Source organism: Acomys russatus, chromosome 9 (genome assembly GCF_903995435.1).
Source record: "Acomys russatus chromosome 9, mAcoRus1.1, whole genome shotgun sequence".
Taxonomy (NCBI): domain Eukaryota; kingdom Metazoa; phylum Chordata; class Mammalia; order Rodentia; family Muridae; genus Acomys; species Acomys russatus.
The window spans coordinates 50965988-50988319 of NC_067145.1; the positions used below are offsets into that span (position 1 = coordinate 50965988).

Below are 22332 nucleotides of genomic sequence, written 5' to 3' on the forward strand. Positions count from 1 at the left end.
GTGGCACCACGGTCACGGAGCCCGTGAGCTCCCCCGGGCGCGGGGCGGGGCAGGAAGGGGTTAAAGCGCTGGCAGAGCAGCCGAGGCGGTCGGGGGAAACCCGGCGCGGGGCGAGGAGGAGGGAGCGGCCGGCTGCGGGGCCCCGGCCAATCGGGCGGCTGGCCCGGCGCGCGGAGCCACAGCGCCATGGAGGGAGGCGCGGCGCCCGGCCGCCCGTGACCGAGCGTGGCGAGCCCGAGCGGCCCGCGGCGCCCGCGGCGCGGAGATGAGCAGGTCCGCCGCGCTGCTGCTCTGCCTGCTCGGCTGCCACGTTTGGAAGGCGGTCACCAAGACGCTGCGTGAGCCCGGCGCGGGAGCCCAAGGTCGGTGGGCGGTGGCGGAGCCGGGAGGGAGCTTTTGTGTCGTGCCCGGGCCTGGCGCGGCAGGCAGCGGCGGCGGCCGGACCCCGGCCACATTGTGGTTGAGGCCCCAAGCAGCTCGACCTGCACCCGCGGTCCTGCAGCCTCCACGTCGCGATACCCGGGGGGCGGCGCCGCCCCGGGAACACGCTGGGCCTGCGGCGCAGATGCTCCCCTGGGGATCTGGGTGGCACCAGCTGCTCTGGCTGCCGCCTGGGTGGCAGCCGCTGGCGACTCTTCTGCTTACATCCGAGGTGCTTTCCTTTATGCATGACTCGGGCACGCGGCTCCATCGCACCCCCACCCCCCGCCACGGGAGAGAGCGACCTAGAGCTCGCTGTCCCCCCTTCTGGGGGCCCCGGAGCTCCGGTCCTGGAGTCCCAGGGCGAGGGCTGCACCCGGCCCTTTTGTTGTGGAGGGGAGGGGGGCGGCCGCCGCCCCGGTGTGCCCCCTGTGCCCCTGCGACCCGAGGTCTGTTGCCACAGTTTAGGAAAGTTACGGGGTCTTCTCGCCCCAACCCCCTTTATCCTACGTGATTTCCAGACCTTTAAGGATTTGTTGGGCAGTCACAGGAATCATCGTGAGACGAGAGAGAACTGGAACTGGAAAGCAGTTATCACTTAAAACCATTTCCATGTCTGTCTGTCGCCAGCTCCTGCCTTTTGTCTAATCTTTGGCCTCTTGCAAATCTGTTTTCCAGCCTTACAAGTAAGGTGGTCGCCACCAAGAATGGCCACATGCCTTTTTTTTTTTTTTTTTTTTTTTTTTTAATCAGAATTTATTTGAGGACAACCCTGGAGCTTCTTTGGCATGATTTTGTGGGGACAAAGTCGAATGTTTCTCTCTTGTTGGCCTTTTTCTGAGGAGCAACTAAAGCTGACAGATGATCATCTGTGAATTCATCCAGGGCACTTCTTGCCCAGGGTTAATTTAGCTAGGGAGGGGCCTCCATTGGGCTTCTGTGAGCTCCTGCAGGCACTCAGACCCTTGCCAAGATTCCTGGCAGAAAGGTGTGTGCCTTGCTAAGTCAGCTCTACAGGATGAAGGAAGGAGCATCTCATCCCATCCCAGTGTCCTGTTAGAGGCCCTTGCTGGGACCAGGGAGCTTTGACCTCCACCCCATACCCTGTTGGTTTGTGTTGACAATCTGAGTTTAGATGCTGAAGGCTTTCATATGCAGTGCTTGCTGAATTGCTGGTTGGCATCTTTGAAATGCACTGCTGCACCCATAGCTGACAGTAAAATATGACCATTGGGAATTGGATGTGACTTTAGTAATGTATGTTAAGGAAGGAAGGCATTGACAAGGTACCAAAAGACCGTAGGTCTCAGTAGGAGGGCAATACTTAGAATATTAGGTCATCAGTATTGAATGATAGCCACTTTCATTTATACCCACTGCTTTTCGAATCAGCTTTTTAAATGAATGGTATTTGTGCCTCAATGAGGCCATTATTTTCAAAGGGCAGGTTGGGTTTTTTGTTTTGTACTTGAAATAGATAAACACGAAAATAATGACTCCTGCACTTATAAAATAGGAAAAGGCATGGCTTCAATTGAAACAATAATCATGGAAGGGAAAAAAATCCTTACTGGCATCAGGTCTAAGACCATATTTTATTAAGGTCTTACTGCTAAACCCCCTGGATGTGGAATTTTCCATGAAGAAAGAGAGAAATGACCAACCCATGAGACCCTGTCTTGGATAGGTGTATCCTGGGGTTCCAGTGGGAGATGGACTGTCTTGGAATAGTGCTCCTCTTGGATTTCTTTCTTGATTTGCTGTTTCCAGTAAAGGTGGCTTTTTAAGGTACCAAACTCAATATGTATATCAGAAGTCTCTGGAACACCACCTGGCACCTAGACTTTGAGCTAGTGGATCATTAAGCAAATGGACAGTTTTTGTTTGTTTGTTTTTGGTTTTGGCATTTGAAGGCACTTTTAACTAGCTGAGTTCTTCAGAGCATTTTGATACCTAGCATTCTCCTAGTGTGGCTTATCGATTCATGTTGTCTCTGCTCTCCTAGCTCTGCATTCAAGGAAGATACATGCTAATCTCTGATTTCACTGTTAGCCAATGGTGGGCTTGTTTGGCACATATAATCAGTGCTGGATTGGAGAAAGATACTAAAGCACAGACCGTAGGGTAGCCCCAGGTCCTCTTCTCTTCATGAATTTCAGGAAGTTTGTATACTTCTTCTGAAAATCCAATTTGTAAGAGCTTTGCTAATCTTACAGAAATGAGCTTGAATTATAGTTAGAACAAACATTGTATAGAAACAGGGCTTGACTACTGCTCCAGAAAAGCTACTGAAACCTCAGACAGACAGACACGTCCACTCTAGGACCACAGCTTGCTCCCAGGTGCACCGGTACCTCCTTCAGTAAGAGATGCTTTGTTGTGACATCTGGGGAAACTAGCATCCTCAGTTTCCTGCCATTACTCCACTCTTCAAATATTCATGATAAAATTTAAGGATCAGCTTCTCTTGCCATAGCTCCTTTGAATCTGCAAAGTGACTTAACGCAACAGTTAGCGGCCATGTGACTATCTGTGAATGTAACCTCTCTCTACAATACGACTGGTTTTTTTTTTTGTTGTTTTTTTGTTTTTGTTTTTTTTTTTAGATGTTTCACATGCATTGTACAGTTTATAGTATCATTTTGTGGAATTTTTACAGACAGCATTATTTAGGTGTTAACTAATGGACTTTCTGTACCTCTTATAAAAAACCACACTGAGGGAATCATAGAAGATTCTTCCCCAAGGATGAGCCAGGTAGATGTCCTGTTTAAGCCCTACACTATGTGCCAAAAGAAGGGTCAACATTAGGTGAAGGACTTGGTGCTGAGACTCCTGACATGGGATCTTTATTTTGTTATTGCCTGACAGAAAGGTATTTTATATCGATATATTAACTTTTCCGTCGTCTGAGAAAATCTACCATCTGCTGGAACATTTGAGTGAATGTTTTAATACTAAACTTGAACTTCAATTGTCAGAATAGTGTGTTCACTCAGAAGGCAGAGAAGCAATGGATGGGGGCTATCACGAAGAGCAACCAACAAGCTACACCCCTTCCTTAGCTTGGGACCCTACAACTCATGGGCTCACACCCAGGACGAGTTGGACTCACCAAGGCCACTGGGCTTCAAAAGAAGCGAGCGCGCGCGCGCGCGCGCGCGCGTGTGTGTGTGTGTGTGTGTGTGTGTGTGTGTGTGTGTGTGTTCTCCTCACCCTTCTACATCTTATAATCTAGTTGGAAAATAAATGAACTAAAAGATACCACTGATGTCCTTTTTTCTTTCTTTCTTTCTTTCTTTCTTTTTTTTTTTCCAGAGCTGATGACTGAACCCAGGGCCTTGCGCTTGCTAGGCAAGCGCTCTACCACTGAGCTAAATCCCCAACCCCCAAGCATCTTTAAAGCAAGGTTAGCTAGCTACCAGTAATCTTCCATGTTTACTTGTAGGCATTTCAGAGGCTACCCATGGTGTGCATAGAAGAAGGCCTTTGGGACACAAAGTAGACAAAGTTTTGCTGTAGTTATTTCCAGTCTCGGTTTGATGCCAGAGATAACGACTCAAGCCAGTTGGGGAAAGGTATCTCATATCCGGGAGGATAAGATTGCCAAATATAAGTTATATCACCATGAAATATTTTTAAACCCCTCACTTTTCATAAAATATAAAAGGAGTGCAGGTGGTCTGGAATTGTGGCAAGTAGCAACTAGAGTAGAAAAGAGGGTCTGGGGTACAGATGCTTTGCAAGCGAGTCTGTTAAAGCTGGAGTCGCTGTGCCAGCACCTTGGCTGTCCTGCTTTCAGCTCCTTCCCACACAACAGGGACGCCGGAGTTCAAGGATGAAGGGCACACCTATTTTCAAATCAAATGAGTACCTTCATTTGCTTACACTTATTTTCTTGAGCTTAGGATTTGAATAGGAAAAAAATACTAAATTTGTAATGGGAGAAAGATTTTTTTTTAAAAAATTTATTCTGACAGAACTGATGGAGAGACACTGAACTCTTTGATTAAAGCTGTCCTGCATCTCACAGGTGACTCTCATTAATAAGGCTTCAGATTTCAAAATCAGGATGATTCGCCCAGTCTCAGTGGACAGGGGCTGTGGTTGTGTCCAGTAGCATCATGCCCTGGCCATTCATTTGAGCCACTACCCTGTCAACAATAAAGACTGACAAGAGGTTTCTTCTAATGGAATTTATCTCACAGAAGAACTAACCTGGTGTGCATTGTGTCCTAATATATTCTTACTAGTAACGTTTGCTATTTGATTAATTATGTATTGATCATATGATCATTTTATTGGTAATTTAGATGAGTACTTTTCTGGATCATTGATTATACTGTCTTATCAATAAAGTTTTAGAAGGAGGGCTTATAAAATCTAGATTCAGAGCGGGCCTCCAAGGGCTCATGTGCTTAGGCTAGACCCACAAGCTAGTCTGTGATCTATGTCCTGTTACCTCTGTCACTTACTTTATTACCCCTGCGGTCTGCTTTCCACTACAAAAATGTGTCTGTGTATATAGTGTATGTATGTATTTGTGTGTGCACACACATGTGTGCATATGTGTGGAGGCCAGAGGCCAACATCAGTTGTCTTCTTCAATGGCTTGCAACCTTATTTATTTATGTTTGTTTATATAGTTATTTATTTTTGAGCGTTATTTATTTTTGAAGCAGGGTCTCTCTGAACCCGGAGCTCACTGTTTCAGCTAGACTGGCCAACCCTGTGCCCCTACTGAACCACCTCCTTAGCTTTGCCATGGCTTATTTGTAGAGTCCAGAGATAAAGGCTTGGGCGTAGTGTGGCAATCCTACAGCACAGGTTAGATCATGTCTGCTGCAGTGAACAGAGAAGCTGGCTTCCTTGCTACTAGGACTTCCAAAGAAGGAGAGAACTGCCATGCTACTTACTTATTGTACCATGTGACCAAACTAGCTGTCAGAATCAACTTAAATAAAGAGAGGTTTATGTTACCTAGTGATTTCTGAGACAATACAATCGTTATGTTGGGGTAGGTATGCCAGAGCCACTTGGTCTGTGGCAGTATAGTGTGTGACATGCTGTTCACATCAGGTGGTCAACCAGGGAAAAGCTACCTTAGAATGGAAGCAAAGGCTGACCCCTGGGGACCTACTTCTGTGAAGTTAGGACACACCCCTTAAAGGGTCCACAGCCTGTCAGATCAGCATGGTCAACTAAGAAGCAAGATTCAAAACAGGAGCCTGGGGGAATCACTTCAGGCTCAGACCATCGACGCTCAGCACGTATGTTCTCTGCCTTTCCCAGGAAGGGCTCGAGGCAGGCAACTTTCATACCTGGCATGGGCGCATACAAGAAAAACATAAGGCGGCTTCCGTAACACCAAAAGCTGTATGTAGGAGTGCTACATTTAAAGTTGAAGTTTTAATTTTTGGCCTGAGAACTTAGGAGGTGAGAGGAAAAAACCCAACAGGCACGATTCATTAAATTCTTCCATTGTAAATATTTGTGGCATCTCTATCACACTTAGTATTTTACCAGTGTATTCGAAACAGGTGCTCTGACAGGAAAGTAAAACAACTGCGATTGGCTGACATGGTTTGGGTGCTCGCTATCGTGTGAAGTGCCTTCATGGGTTATCATATGTGGCCCCAGGAATTCACCTGTTTCTCCCTCCCCACTCTGAGGTTACAAGTGGAAACTAGTACACTCAGGTTTTTTATATGAATTCTGAGGGTTGAACTCAGGGCATCATGGTTATATAGAAAGAACCCCGGCCCCTCAATATATTATTTTTTAAAGGAATAATGTGTAACATTCTCATTTTATAGAAAGAAAATGTGGGACACATCGGCAGCAACCCGCTTTCCTCAAATCACACAGTAATGAGTAGTGTCAACCGTGCCCCAGGAGGCCCCACCTTCAGATTCAGACTATGTTGCTTTGTGACTGGGAGGACTGTATTTAATTCTGTGCAATCTCCATCAGATCATCGTAGTGTTTTGCCAGTGTAAATAAGAGTCTGTTAATGGTACTGATGTTTTATGAAGACAGACAACAGTGTCATCGCCTGTGCAGCCCCTCTCTGACCCACCGAGAAAGTGACCTTCAAGGGACATTGCTGAGCATCTCCCAGGAGCAAAGCTTGAATCCAGAGTTGGAGAGGAGATAAGAAACTCGTATAAATAACTCTCAGGGGCTTTTGAGGAGAGGTCTGTAAAGCTGGGTGGGATCGTGGCTGGGGAGAATCTTCTGGCCTGTTACTTTCAAAGCCCATTACTGCTTGGCAAACTGTTTTCATAATAAGAGAAATGTGTTTGAGCCCAACTGTTGGGTGGTGGGGCAGGGGGATAATGGCAAGGATGTGGCCCTGTACAAAACGTTCAGGTGTGGTTGGGTCTTTACAGCTTAATGAGGTGCCTTCTCTGCAGCATAAGGAGAAAACTTTATTTTTCTGTCATGTGTGAAATACCACTTTTATCAGAGTTTTGGTATACTAGCAAAAAACCTGATCTTTTTCTTTGTAAAACAATCTGTTTTTCCCTCTTGCTTGTACAATGATCAAAAAATTAATTTTTATAAAAGTGATGGGTTTATTACAACTGAAAAAAATTGTTTTCTAAACTGTTTTATGAAAAGCCTTTACCAAAAAAAAGTGGGAAGAACTTTGCAGTGAGTACTGAAACACAGCTAGATTCTACAGTCGATACCTCACTGAATTTGCTTTATTATTTATTTATTGGCACATTGTTGTTCACCATCCACGAATCATGATTTGCTTAATGCATGTTAAACACATGTTTGATATCTGTAGTCTTCCTCCAAGTACTTGAGCATGAATATCATTAGTGTTTGGTATTTATTCATTTCTCACTTAGGGAGATTTACATGTGAGGAAATATATGATTTGTGCTAACATTTGCAAACACCTGTGTACCTCAAGTCCTTTTCAAGGAATAAAATATTACCAGCACTCTAGGAAGTCCCTCATTCCTTGTCCCCAAGCAGCCCCTGTCCCGGTTACTCAAGAGCAGCCATAGTTCGAATATTTTCCTGCCACAGATTATTTTTTGCTGCTGTTGTTTTTCTAGAACGTAATTAATGAAACTGGCAAGGACGCATCCCAGTGCAGAACAGTTTTGAGGTCTGCCCGTGTTACAGATGATAGCAACATAGCCATGTCTTTCTTGAGCTTGTTTGGAGGTTCTAGCAGGGGAGCGCAGCTACTCGTATACCCTTGACCGGTCCTCCTCTATTCGGGGAAGGCCATGGAGTGGTGAGGGAGGAAGGGGACACCCGCCTAGCCAGTCAGATCAGCCAAATCAACCCTGGCGATCAATGGGGTGACAGATGCCGCAGCCAGATCACCCTCACATCCGCAATGTCTTTCTTTATTGCCAGTTTTCTATTCTGTAGCTACTGTAGATTGTCTGTCCATTCTTCCACCAATGAGCACTTGGTCTGGCTAGTCTTATCCCAACCTGACACAAGCTAGAGTCCTCTGAAAGGAGGGAACCTCAGTTGGGAAAATGACCCCATAAGATCCAGCTGTAAGGCATTTTCTTAATTTCTGATTGACGGGGGGGCGGGGGGGGGGGGGCGGGGGCCCCAGCCCATGGTAGATGGTGCTATCCGTGGACTGGCAGTCCTGGGTTCTATAAGAAAGCAGGCTGAGCGAGCCAGTAAGCAGCACCCTCCATGGCCTCTGCATCAGCTCCTGCCTCCAGGATCCTGCCCTGACTTCCTTCAGTGATGGAACAGACTCTCCAGTTTCATTAATTTAAAGTTCTAGGAAAACAACAGCAGCAGAGAATAACCTATGGCAGGGAAAACATCAGAACTATGGTTGCTCTTGAGTGACAGGGACAGGGGCCATTTGGGGCATGGAATGAGCGGCTTCAGAGTGATGGGAAGATTGTGGAAGTGTAAGGAGAGTAAGGCCTTCCTCCTCGGCTCGCTTTTGGTTTCACAGCAGTGCTAGAATCCCCAAGACAGCACACAAGTCATTTCTAGTCTTGTCCGTTTGTGACTAGGGTTTGGATGAACATCTCGCACAGCTCTTTTGCGTTGGTTTCCTTTCCCTTGAGACTATACTTAGAAGTCACTGGGAGGATGGCTCAGTTGCTAAAGTGCTTGCCAAGGACCTAAGTTTGGCTCCCAGAACCAACACAGAAATGTATGTAATTATAATTCCAAAGTTGGGGGAGGTGGAGGGAGACAGGAGGCTCTCCAGGGCCTGCTCTAGTGAGAGACCCTGTCCCAAAGAAAGAGAATGGTGTTCCTTAGGATGACACCCAAAGTTGTCCCCTGGCCTTCACACGCAAACGCACATGCAGGAATGCTGTTAAAATAAAATTGCCTGTCAATAAAGTAGGTAAATGTTTAGTTTCATAACAAAATCTTAGAACTTTTTAAAATTTGGTCTCATCTTTTATTCTATCATTAAAAATATCCAAAATGTTCTTTTGTTTCATTCCCCAAACATTTGCTATTGTTCGGCTTTTTAATGCCAGCTATTTTGAGGGCAGCTTTCTTTATGTGTGAATTTGATGAAAATATATGTAGTATATATATATTTTACTTTCCAGATATAAATTGCTTGAATTTTTTTGATACGGTGAGACATTTTTAGAAACCAAAATTGTAGTTTAATGATATTTTTGTATTTATTTTCAGTGGCATTGGAATGTACATGTTTATGTTTTCCTTTGATATTTAACTAGTTCTATGATGCTATCAAATTATTTAAGTAACTACTTTGTCTGATCCTGTGGGATCACTTTATCACGTACTCGTCAGGTGAGATCTTATGTGGGTATAGGTAAACATGAGTGAGCATGTGTGCACATGGGTGTGTGCATGCTCCTGTGTGTGATCTCGGTCAGGATGAAGAGGGGATGGATCAGAGGCAACATTTTTCTTTCTTTAAAGACACATGCCACCCAGGGGTACCAGATGCCATGCTCAAAAAGAACCAAGATCTCTTCCTGCCTAAGCAGTTTCTAGACATTATTTGGGGTCTTCATGAACCCTTGTGAGTAAGTTCGTTAAAATAGTTTAGTAGCTTTTAAAAGTTAAGATAATAGAGTTCTGAATGTGCCCAGAGCAGAAGGCAGAAGATCTGACCCAATGTTGAGGGACCAGGAGATGGTGTACTGTGAAAAGTGAAATGACTTGAGGTGAATGCAACTATCCCCAAAGACTGGGTGCATCCTTTAGAAGGACAGGCAGCGTGTGATCGGTTCTCATTTCCTGCCCTTGTGTCACTGGCCCGTTGTCTGCTGGTGTGTTACACAGCACCAGTATTATCCCAGTGCAACCACCAAGTGTTGAGCCAAAGTCAAGGGCCTCAGAGCAAGCCTGACATCTTGCACAGTGTCCCCTGAGGGAAACAGAGACATGAAGTACTGGAGGAGAGGAAACTCCCCCATAGGCTTGGCCTTCTTTGGGCCTCTTCCTGAGACTTGTAGCCCAACTGCTACCACGTGCAGTAGTACCTCAAAGATATGACTGCCCCCTCCTGGCCAGGTGTGAAGAGTTGTTGTAGCCATCCATACTTGGACTAAGGAAGAAGTGGAGGCTGCCATCAGCTCCCTCTCTCTTTTTCTAATTTCGTGGGACTTTCCTAACTTTTCTGTAAGTGAGTTTCCTATTTTTAGAAACTTCATGGAGAAAAGAGCCCTGCCCACAGGCCCTCCCAGTGGGGCTATTTCTCAATGCTCTTTTGTGGAGCGTCTTTGAGTATTGCATAGACAGGTAGGATTAGTAGTGTAAATAGTCCTCTGTTATTTCTTATTAAAAAAGAGCATTGGGGTGTTTCCTTGTTCAAGCATGGCCCGTTCTCTTGCTTCCCTGCTCAGGAGGCATGCCCTTCAGCTTCTTTCTCCCTGTGCAGTCCTGCTCCTATCTGGGATTTAGAGTGGCAGGAAATCCTGTCCTGGGAGCTGCTGTTCAATCTGACATCATTGTACTTGTGCTTGGTTCTAACCCATCCCCCTCCAGCTCTGCCCTTTTGACCACCAGCCCAGACAGCTTCGCTTTCTTCAGTCTCCTTTTATACTTCGTTCCTTTGCCCTTCTTTTCTCCTTGCTTAAGATCCCTTCCCCTCTCTCTTGCCCTTCTAGTTTCATGACCTCCATAAACACACACACACTATACACACACACATCACACACACACACACTATACACACACACACATCACACACACACACATACTATACACACATCTCACACACACATCACAAACACACTATACACACACACATCACACACACACACTATACACACACACATCACACACACACACTATACACACACACATCACACACACACATACACACTATACACACATCACACACACACACTATACACACACATCACACACACTATACACACACATCACACACACACTATACACACACAGCACACACACTATACACACACATCACACACACATCACACATACTCTATACACACATCACACACACTATACACACACATCACACACACACTATACGCACACATCACACACACACACAACATACACAAACACACACTATACATATCACTCACACACACATACACACACACACACACACTTTTAAATCTAGGTCCCTGCTATGAGAGAACTCATGCAACATGTCTTTCTGAGTGGCTTATTTCACTTAACATAATTATTTTCATTTTGATGAGGCGTCACAGTTTTGCTTTTCTATGGCAGAACAAGATTCCATTATGTTTACCTGCCACACATTCTTTAAAGTCATCTGTCGATAGACATCTAGGTTGGTTCCATTTTCTCAATAGTGTGACTAGTACAGCAATAAACACTGCACAGGATCTCTGTGGTATGTAGATGCACCAGTGCATGTGGGTTCCGTTTTCCCCATGTCCTCACCAGCGCTTGTTATTCATTTTCTCTGTGATCGCCATTCAGAACGAGGTGAAAGGAAGGCTCAGAACAGGATCAGTGTGTGTCCCCTGCTGACTAAGAGTGTTGAACCCTTTCTACCATCTCTTCCCTTTGTAGAGCTGTCTGTTCAGTTCATCCGCCCATTTATTAATCTGCTTTTTGATGTTTCATCTTTGTATTTTTAATATATCCTAGATAATCATCCCACTCGGGCTTGTAGTTGACAGAGGTTGTTGTTTCCCCCCATTCTGTAGATGTCTCTTCACGTCGGTGATTTTTCCCTTTGCTGTGTGGAAGGGTCGTAAACCCCACGCAGTCCCATTTGTCTGTTCTTAGGATTATCCCTGTGCTGGCAGAGTCTTCTTCAGGAAGCTCTTGCCAACACCCATCTCTTCAGAGTGTTTTCCTTGCTGTCCTCCGTGATTTCAAAGGTTTTGGTCCTCCTAATACACAGACCTTTGATCCGTGTGGCATTGTGTTTTGATCTGTAACAGCTTCCTTAGTTTATGTGTAGAAATTAGTGTTCCCAGGACCATTTGTTAAAGAAAGATATTTTCCCATTACATGTTTTTGACGCCAAAAAGTTCTCCGTAGGGTTGTTTCTGGGTCCTGGGTTCCAGTCTGTTGATCTGCATGCCGACTTCTGTGCCCCTAGCTTGCTGTTGTGTTAGCTCTGTAAGATAGGCTGGCATGGGGTGCTGTGGTGCCTCCAGCTTTGTCCTTTCTGCTTAGGGTCATTTATGCTTCCATATGAATTTTTGGACTTTTTTTCTAACCTTATTTCTGTGAAGAAACTATTGCCATAGGAATTCTGAAATCGTTTGTATTAAATATGTAGATCAATTTTGGTAATGCAGCCATTTCACAATATTAATCCTGCCGATTGATAAACAGGACTCATAGGTATTTTTATGTTATTATAAATGGATTTCCCCTCTCTAATTACTTTCTTGGCATATTCATTATCGATATAGAAAAATCATTGATTTTTGCCAATTTTGTATCGTACCACTTAGCTGAAAGTATGTATCAATTCTGAGAGCTTTCTGGTGGTGTCATTGGAGTCTTATGCATCGGACTGTGATTCCCCAGATAGGATAATTTTACTTCCTTACTGTTTATTTTTTTCTTCCTTATCTTCTTGCCCTAAGACCTGAGTACTACATTGGGTAAGGGTGAGCAGAGTGAGTGTCTTCGTCACATTTTAGATTTTAGAGAAAATACAGTCAGTATTTCTGCATTTAGGTTGACTAGAGGTGTATTTGCTACAGGCTCATCACATATGGCCTTTATTGTATTTAGATACGTTCCTTCTACTCCCGGTGCCTTCAGGACTTTCGTCACAAAGGGATGTTGAACTTCGACAAAATCCTTTTCTGCCAAGATTGTGGTGATTGACTTCTGTCATTAAATTGATGTGCAGTATTATTTAGTTTGTGTATGTACTCAATTAACTTTGCGTCTCTGGTTTGAAAATAACTTGGTTATGGTGTATGAACTTTCTGATGCATTCCTGAATTTAATTCGTGGGGATTTTATTGAGAATTTTTGCATCTACGCCTCCCAGGGAAACAGGTGTATAGTTTTTGGTTTTGTGCCCTTCTCCGGTTTGGGTATCAGGCTTCATACAGCAGTGTGAGTGCTGCTCCTTCCCTTTCTGTTTTATAGGTCAGTTTAAAGAGCACTGGTGCTGGCACATCTTTAAAAGATTGTAAGAATTTGCTGGGGAATCTGTCCCGTCCTCTGTTTTTCATCGTAATGCTTCTAATCTCATTGAACATTATGGATAAACTTAACTTGCTTAAGCCCTCTTGATGCAATGTTGGTGAGTAATATAGGGATTTGTCTGTCTATCCTACATTTTCCAATATTTTTGGAAAATAACTCTTCGAAGTATACACACACACACACACACACACACACACACACACACACAAACACCCGCAGTTGCCTGAATTTCACTGGAATCTGTAATAACCTCCCCCTATTTCACCTCTCATTCTATTTGTCTTAGCGGCTGTGAGGAGACAGTTTTCTCCATGTGGCCCCTGGTGAGCTGAGCACTTTCTAGTGGAGGACCACACATCCAAGAGAATCTGGACAATGCAAATTAGCCTTTAAGGATTGAACAGAAAAGGACACTTAAGTTGGTTGGGTAAGAAAGGCAGGGTGAACCGGAGAGGAAAGAGAAAGTGTTGCTTCTGCTGGTTTTTTAGTTTTATTGCACTATGCTCTGATACGATACATAAAATTGTTTTGACTCTTTTGTATTTAGTATGCCTTGATTTCTGGCTTTGAATATAAGTTTATTTCAAGGAATGTTCCATGGGCTCCTGAGGAAAATTCCGGTATCTGTTTGGTGGCTTATTCTGTACTTAATTGCTAAGTTCATTAGATCTGTGGTTTAGCTCTGAGGTTTCTTTGTTAATTTCTAGTTTTGATGAGCTAAGCTGGAGGCAGTAGTAGTGTACTGAAATCACTCACTATTACCGTGTCAGAACCTATCCACCTTTGATGTCTATTGGTATTTGTTTGGTAACATTGGAGCCCCAACATTTGGTATACATATTTATAACTATTAAACACTCGAAACTAATTTTGTTTTCTGTTATGTATTAATTTCTTTATCGCTTCTGACGGATTTTGCTCTTGAGTCTACTTGTCAATCAAGAATAGCAAAACCAGCTCATTTCCTGCTTCCCTTCACGTAGTAGGTTGTCTTCCACCCGTTGACTCTCAGTCTGTCAGTCAGTGGGCATCTTTACCTTGGAGACAGTAGACATTTGGATCTAATTTTTAAATCCAGTCTGCAAGTCTGCATCTTTCTGTTGGTGAGTTGACATAATTTACATTTAAGTTTGTTATTGAGAGACATGTATGGATTCCTGTGATTTTTCTGGTTTTCTTTTCACTTGGCATGTTTGTTCTGTTCTTTCTCCCAGATTAGTATCAGGAATTTACCAGGCAGTGGTGGCGCACGCCTTTAATCCCAGCGCTTGGGAGGCAGAGGCAGGTGGAGCGCTGTGAGTTTGAGGCCAGCCTGGTCTACTAAGAGAGTCTAGGATAGCCAGGGTTACACAGAGAAACTCTGTCTCGAAAAACCAAAAAGAAAAAAAAAGGAGAGAAAAGAAAAGAATTTGCCTGTTTATGTGATGGACTCTTTCCCAATTCTCCTTTGTTCACTTTTTCCTCTTAGAAGCTTTTCTTTCCTGCATTTGTGTGTGTGTGTGTGTGTGTGTGTGTGTGTGTGTGTGTGTGTGTGTGTGTGTGTACTCCTCTAAGTACCTCTGTAGTGCTGGTCTGCTGTTCATGAACTGCGTTAATTTGTGATTGTCTTGAAATGCCTTGATTTCCCTGTCAGATTCATTACACTTATTTGTGTGTGTGTGTGTGTGTGTGTGTGTGTGTGTGTGTGTGTGTGTGCGTACACGCGCGCGCGCGTGTGTGTGCATGTGTACACACAAACACACAGAGCAGGAGATGGTTTTCTCTTTCTACCATATGGTACCCCCAGGAGATTGAACAAAGGTCTTCAAGCTTGCCTGCAAGTGCCTTTACCTGCTGGGCTATTTTGCCAGCTCTTCCCACCAATTTAAAAAGACACTCTGAATACAGAATCATGGTTGACAGGTATTTACTTTTGGTGTATGAAATACTACATTCCATGCTCATTTTTTACCTTTAGGGTTGCTGATGGAAGATAATGTTGTTTTAATGTGTTTGCCTTTGTGAGTGAATTTTCCCCGTTAGCTCTTCATGTTCCTTCTTTGTTTTGTATTTTTGACATCTTGACCATAATACATGATAGAAATAGTCTTCTCTGGTCACATCTATTTGAGGATCTGGGAAGGTGGCTCAGTCAGAAAAAAATGCCTTCAATGAAGCATTAACACCCAAGTTTGATTCCCCAAAACCCGCAAAATAAGCTGGGCGTAGCAGCATACACTTACAATCCTAGCACCAGGGAAGCGGAGGCAGCCAACTTTCTGGCCAGCTGGTCTACCCGGATAAATAAGCGCCGGGTTTAAAACCCTGCCTCAAAAAATAAGATGAATGACAAAAAAGATATGTGTACCAACCCCTGGCTTCCATGTGCGCGCGCACACACACACACACACACGCACGCGCACGTGTGCATGCACACTATGAGAACAAAGCTTTTGGTTGCAGCTTGTGCTTCTCGATTCCTCTGAGGAGCTGAGGGCGGCGATGCTCTGCTGTCTTCCTTCTCACCATTGTGTCACGATGTTCGCCACGCTTCTCAGGCACCCTTCCATTTCACTTCCTTTTTATTTTATTTTATTTTAAATTTATTCATATTACATCTCGATTGTTAGCCCTTCCCCTGTTTCCTCCCATTCTTCCCTCCCTCCCACTTCCCCCCTTCTCCCCTCCCCTATGTCTGTGATTGAGGGAGACCTCCTCCCCCTATATATGCTCTTAGAATATCCAGTCTCTTCTTGGTAACTTGCTATCCTTCCTCTGAGTGCCGCCAGGTCTCCCCATCCAGGGGACGTGGTCAGAAAAGGGGCACCAGAGTCGGTGTGAGAGTCAGATCTCACTCTCCACTCAACGGTGGAGAATATCATGTTCGTCGGCTAGGTCTTACCCATTTCACTTCCTTTGCAGAGTCCAAGGGTCCTCCTCTCTTTAGCTCATTGCAAGAGTTGGTTTTTTTGTTTTGTTTTGTTTTGTTTTGTTTTTTTGTTTTTGTTTTTCTTATTCTGATTCTTCTACCAGGTCACCCCACCAGCTTCTCTCCTTCCCTCCCTCTTATGTAGATGTCTGGGTCATTCTTTTCTGATAGGGCAGAAATCTGTCATTACTTCCACGTAGGTAAACAAAACAACGTTAGAAAAAAATGTGAATCTGTTATTCTAAATAGTATAATATAAAATGACAGCACTGGCGCTTTCCACATGGCACAAAAGAAGTTCCTTGTGCTTAATGTCACATGGTTTTATAAGCATCCCTGTTGAATCAGGGGTTGGAGGTGATGGGTTTGGATGCGGCCCTTGAACGGGATTTTCCACTTTCCACCCTGCTGTTTCAGCTCCGCTCTTGGTTGTCTACCATCTGCTCTCCATGTCTTTTGCATATGTGATAAGGCATATGGTTAAGGGATGGAAAAGTCAATGCATGCAACTGGTGAGGGTGGAGGACACCGCGTCTGCGTGTCTGCAGTCTGGTCAAGTTAGAAGGCCATCTGTCAGAACACAGAGAGTCCTTTTAGCTCGTAGCTTCACTCCCCAGGCCTGCGCGGGGAGCCCCTCAGCCCACATTTTGTCAGGAGGATCCAGTATGGCAACAAAATGAAGGCTCTGCTTCCTAAATGGTTAGCCACAAATACAGACGCCGGCGTGGTTTCACAGACATGTTTGATTTCTTTTACTGTAGATTAGAAGAATGCTAACGAGAAGAAATGAAGTGACCGCCCTGCCCAGTCATCTTGTGCCTTTCTCCCCAATCCAGAGTCTCCCTGTACAGCCGGACTGACCTAGAACTCCTCATCCTCCTGTCTCAGGCTTCCTGGTGCTGGGATTCCAGGTGTCCCCATACCCAGCTTTTGAGGGGTTTTTAATGCACACTTTGTATTTTCTGTACAATTGATTTGCAACGTTGAATTTGGCATTTTAGTTGGACTGAAACTTGATAAAAAGGGCTTTTTATTGTGTGCTTTTCCCATGACTCTTTGAAAGTTTTCTTCGCCATCTTGACTCTCATTTTCCTTTTTAATTAAAAATAAAATAAAATAAAGCCACTGCCTATACTGTGAACAGTGCTGTTAACAATACTGTTAATAGTGCACTAACTATTAAAGGCAGGCTTTCTGCTTCAGTGCTTCATGTATGCTAAGTAAGCAGGAGAGAGCTTGCCAGGTCTTTGGAGCAGGGTTGATTCATGTGCACACATTAGAACATTTGTTCTTGGGTGAGACTTTTCCCCAGCAGGTCTCGTTTCTAAACCCAGACTCCTTCTAGTTCACAGAGGAAGAGGTTGGCAAGAGTCAGGGTTAGGCACTTCTATTGACCCTCCGCTCATCGCCCTGTGGCTCCTGAGCGTTCTTTGTCCATTCATCCTTCTTTTCATCCTGTGAACCGGATGAGGTGGCCGGCACCGGCAACCGCAGGGCTGAGGAAGCAGGGGACGAAGGGTCACAAGTTTGAGGGTAGCCCGGACTACACGGCTTACTCAAAAGTAGTCTATTGTACGTTGGCCAGCAAAATGTCTGCCTCGATGTTATACACGTCCGTGGTTCCTGATGGCTCTCCAAGTCCATGTTCTGTTCTGCTCCTCACCATCCTAAAGTATTCTGGGAGATGTTACAGTTTTTATAATGAGAAAAGTGTGGTTTGCAGTCTTGTGGTGCACTGGCTGGCAGGAGGTGGCAGTCCTGTACATGTCCTCTTTGTCCTGTCTCCCACACGCTGTCTACATGGGTGGTGGGCTCTGCCAAGGAACCCTGTTCTGAGGCACACAGCTCCTGGGCACCACTTACCGCTGCTTCCAAGCACAGCACAGAGGCTCACTGGCAAGTGTGAGCAGTCAGTTGGCGTACCCCAGCACTGGGGACACGGAGAATTAACATCTAGTCCCTGCTTTCCAGGAACTGAAGCTCTCATGGGGGAAACAAAATAAAAATAATAAAGACTCCAAGTGCGAGCCAAGCGCTGTGGGTGAGAGCACATGCCAGCATGGGCATGCAGGGATGGAGCAGAGTGGATAAAGATGGAGGGGACCAGGCAGCATAAGACAGTAGCTTCAGCAGGGTTCAAAAGTCAAAAAAAAAGAAAAAATAGTCATGCAGAAAAGAGACAGAGACCCTTCCTGTGGGCCGCTGTATCATTTCAGTTATGTGTATTTGACGGGAGCAAGAAGGTCCTGACATCCTGATATCCTCCACAGCCAAGATGGCTACATTTATGTTTGTGAAGTATGATCAAAAATAATAATAACTTTGAGAGTGTGTAGGGGCTGTCTGGGAGAGACAGAGAGACAGACAGAGACAGAGACAGACAGAAAGACAGACAGACAGAGAGAAACTTTGTTTTCATTTTCTTTTTCGCAAAGTAGCCTGTTGCTGGGCTTCTGAGTCAGCTCAGTGGGTAGTGGATGGCAGTCTAAGTATGTGACCGCGCCGCCATGTCTGCTTGGCCCTCCCCTTTCAAGTCACTATGACTCTTCTTTGTCTATTCCTGTTTCTTGGCTGATTAATCTTCAACCAGATATTCTAACATCAAAGCGTCCTGCTCTCCCAGCATAGCTCCCCCCAGCCCTGGCCTCTGCTCTTGTCACGTCATTTACTTAGAATGTAATTAGTTGTCTCGGTGACTGGTGACTGGTCTCTCTCTTTCCTCATTCTTGGCTTTTCAGCTGAGATCGGTGGGCAGTGTCCACATCATGGCTAACAGAAGGGCACAGAAAGTTCAGCCCCTTCCAAGGAGGTCTGAGAAGACTCTGGAAACTAGGAAATAGTTGAATGAAGCTGCTGGAGCCCACTTTATATAAGGGTTACCAAACGTGCACTATTGACCTTCGTGAGTCCTCAGCTGTTCGTGGTAAGGAAGCTGGTATTCGGTGTCTTAGTGATGGTGAAGGGGAGCTTCAACTCGAAGAGGAAAAGACTCCTTCAGGGGCCTTTGTGGATGCTGCCCAGGAGGGGACAGGTCAGTGTAGGGAGTGGCCTCTTGGCAATCGTCGGTCCCTTTCCTTCTCTGCTTGGAGGAATCATGGGAAGCAAAGCGTTGCAGGGAGAGCCTGTGCCTAAGGGCTGATCATTATTCTTGCATTTACTGTTACTCCTGGAGCACTCCTCCTGCTTGGCAGGCAGTGTGAAGAGACACGTGACTACCACCATCTAAGTTCACATTTATTGCATGAAGGTCTCTCCTGAGTGAGCAGGACTGCCATCCCAGATGGCAAGTATGTGCTCAGACCCGTAGGAAAACACCTGCCTGCAGGTGTGTGCCTGCGTGGGGAACCTAATTACATTCTTGATAGTGGTCTAAGTGACTTGTTGCCTTGTGGTGAAAACCCAGGTGTTTAGCAGTGGTCATCAGAAAGGAAAGATGTGACGAAGGCGAACCTCACGTTAAATGTAAAGAAATATTCTCCTCCTCCTCCCTACACTATTATGTAAATAGAGAGGACAGAACTCCAGATGGCAGCACGAAAGCAAACTACTTTTAAAAAGTAGAACGTAACAGGCACAACAGCATGTGTCTGCAACCCCGGTGCAGAGGGCAGCAGAGGCAGAAAGATCCCCTGAGCACTCTGCCCAGCTGAAAGGTGAACTGCAGGCCCAGTGAGAAACTCCATCTCAAACGATAGGCTGGAGAGTGACTGAGGAAGTTGCGCTGTACCAGTGGTTCTCAACCTGTGGGGTGCAACCTATTGGGGGGGAGGGTGAAACGATCTTTTCATTGGGGTCGCATATCATGTACCCTGCAATCAGATATTTATATTGTGATTCATAACAGTGGCAAGATTACAGTTAGGAAGCAGCAACGAAGTCATTCCGTGGTTGGAGGGTCACCACAAGATGAGGAACTGTATTTTAAAAAAGGTTGAGAACCGCTGCTCCTTACCAGTCTCTGAATTCCACATGCACATGTGAATGAGTGCACACACAAACACACACACACACACACACACACACACACACACACACACACCTCTATCCAATGTACTGGCATATACACACACGCACACACACACACACACACAGCCCTATTCAGTGCACTCACGCACCCAACACACACACACACACACACACACACACACACACACCCCTATCTAATGCACTGGCATACACACACACACACAGAGACACACACGCGCGCACACACACACATACATACATACATACATACATACATACATACATACACCACAAAATTTTTGAATAAAAAATTTAAGGTTTATGAGTTGGACATGATAGTTCGGGCTTTTAACACAGCTGAGATGGGAGGGGGAAAAGTCAGAGCCGGAGTAGACTACACAAGAACCTGTCTCAAAACACTAAAATTAAATAAGTAGTGCTGAATAAAGAAAAGAAAAACAGCAGCATATTTAAAACCCAACAGAAGTTATAAACTGAAATGTGATATCTTAAAAGTACTGCAGGGTAGCCAGTCCCTCCTTGCTTGCGCGTCATGCTGCCCTTGCCTAGAGGGTAACAGTATGACTACCTGGCCTTGCCCTGCCAGCCGCCACTGCTCCCTGCGCTTCACGGGCATGCCAGTCACTTGTGGGTCTTAGAAACGAGTCAGTGGATCTGGTGGGATCCTTGAGAGAATGAAAACCTTAATGACTTCCCACATGAACCCTGGTGCTGTCTGCTTTGCACACCACATCCCATCGTGTAGCAGCTGACGGGGCGGGTCTGGGACGTGTTCAGTAGGATCTGCTATCCCTCAGACCCCCTGTGACGCTGGCAGTGTTCCTGGCAACAGGCAAACGCCTTCCGCTGTGCACTTCCACTCTCTGACGCTGCTCTTCACTTCATGGACTCCTAGCTTCAAGACTGGAGGGTGAGTACCTTAAAGGGGCCAAGGTCCACAAGAGCCTTGGAAAGTCCCTACATCTTTTTCCCTCGGGAAGTAGTCACTTGCTGACGTGCTTCCTACCACAAAAATATTTACTATATACATGACTTAAACACTTCATGAGTCTTAGAGGGGCACGTTGTAGACTTTGGTCTGATTATCTTTAATCTGCTTTTATGAACCAACCCTTTATGCTTTTAAAATGGGTCACATCCCTGTTCAGCTGCAAAGCCTTCATGTTTGTAGTAGTTTGCTTCAAGTTTTGTGCGAATGGCTTCCTGGAAAAGTTAGTTAGTGCCAGCTGTTTGGGAGAGGGGCATGGAGAAGTCAGGATTCACTCTGTGACTCCAGGATACACTCTGAGAGAGAGAGAGATGTGTCTACAGCTTACCTTGTTTTAGTTTTCTCTGCTGTCTTATGTGTTTGAGTGTTTTGCCTGCATGTGTATATGTACGACACAGGCATGCCTTCCTGGTGCCCTCAGAGGTCAGAAGAGGGAGGGGGTCAGATCCCCTGGAACTGGAGATAGGGATACTTGGTTGTAAGCCATGATGGGAGTGCGAGGAAGGGAACCCAGGTCCTATACAAGAGCAGCAGGTGCTCCTCACCACTGAGCCATCTCGCCAGCCCTGAGGTTGTATTTGCTATTATTTGGGATTTTTTTTTTTTTTTTAGTGTTTAAAGTTTATTTGTTTTTATTTTCTTCTATGTATGTGAGTGTTTTCCTCACATGCGTGTGTGTACCACGTGCACCATGGAACTGGAGTTAAGGGCAGTTGTGAATTCCCAGGGACTTGAACCCAGGCCCTTAAGAAGAACAAATGCTCTTAATCACTGAGCCGCCTCCTTTTTTTTTTTTTTTTTTAATACAGAAAGGCTAGATCTCAGAGTGGCCAGCTTCCCCTGCCTGTGTGCTGTCTCTTTATCCACATGAACTAAGCAGTTCAGGCACTCCACCAACTGACCTTTTAGTGACTTCTGTCTCTAGGGATGCTTGGCTCCGCTCCCAGCCCCTACCCTCGGATGTTAGAGGAACCTTTAAAACAGTGATCCCAGTGAACCCAAGCTTCCTCTTCTAGGGGCTTTTGTTCCCATGTATGTTTCTAAGTGAACTAAGTGCCTTTGGGTCCCCTAGTCCATGAACCGCCCACCTTCACACCCTCTGTGGAAAAAATGACTCACAGGAGGGCAAGCACAGGGCTGCAGACATAGCCGGGCCACATCAGATCCCTGCTGCAGTGAGTCTGGAAATTGCAAACGGCACCCACACTGGTCACTGCTAGCACAGACCTTTCTTTTCATTGTCTGTGGTCCTGTCCATCGTTGTCTGCCTCTTCTCCAAATGCATCTTGAGACCTCTCCTGCGCCAAGACCCTGTGGTGGATAGCACTCAACTTCCTGCTGCCTTCTCTCCCATGGCTCAGCCCAAGCACACAACTTACTTCTAACCCAGAGTTCCTGGTAG

The 22332-nt window shown here is 45.3% G+C and overlaps 1 protein-coding gene across 1 annotated transcript in view; it reads left to right on the forward strand.

Moving 5' to 3' along the window:
- Nucleotides 1-202: 202 nt before the first annotated feature.
- Nucleotides 203-22332, forward strand: part of Fam171a1 (family with sequence similarity 171 member A1) — a 111040-nt gene continuing 88910 nt past the window's right edge. The window contains exon 1 of the mRNA XM_051151313.1: nt 203-362. Coding sequence (XP_051007270.1) covers nt 266-362 — 97 coding nt within the window. The 5' untranslated portion in view covers nt 203-265. The remainder of the gene's footprint in view (nt 363-22332) is intronic.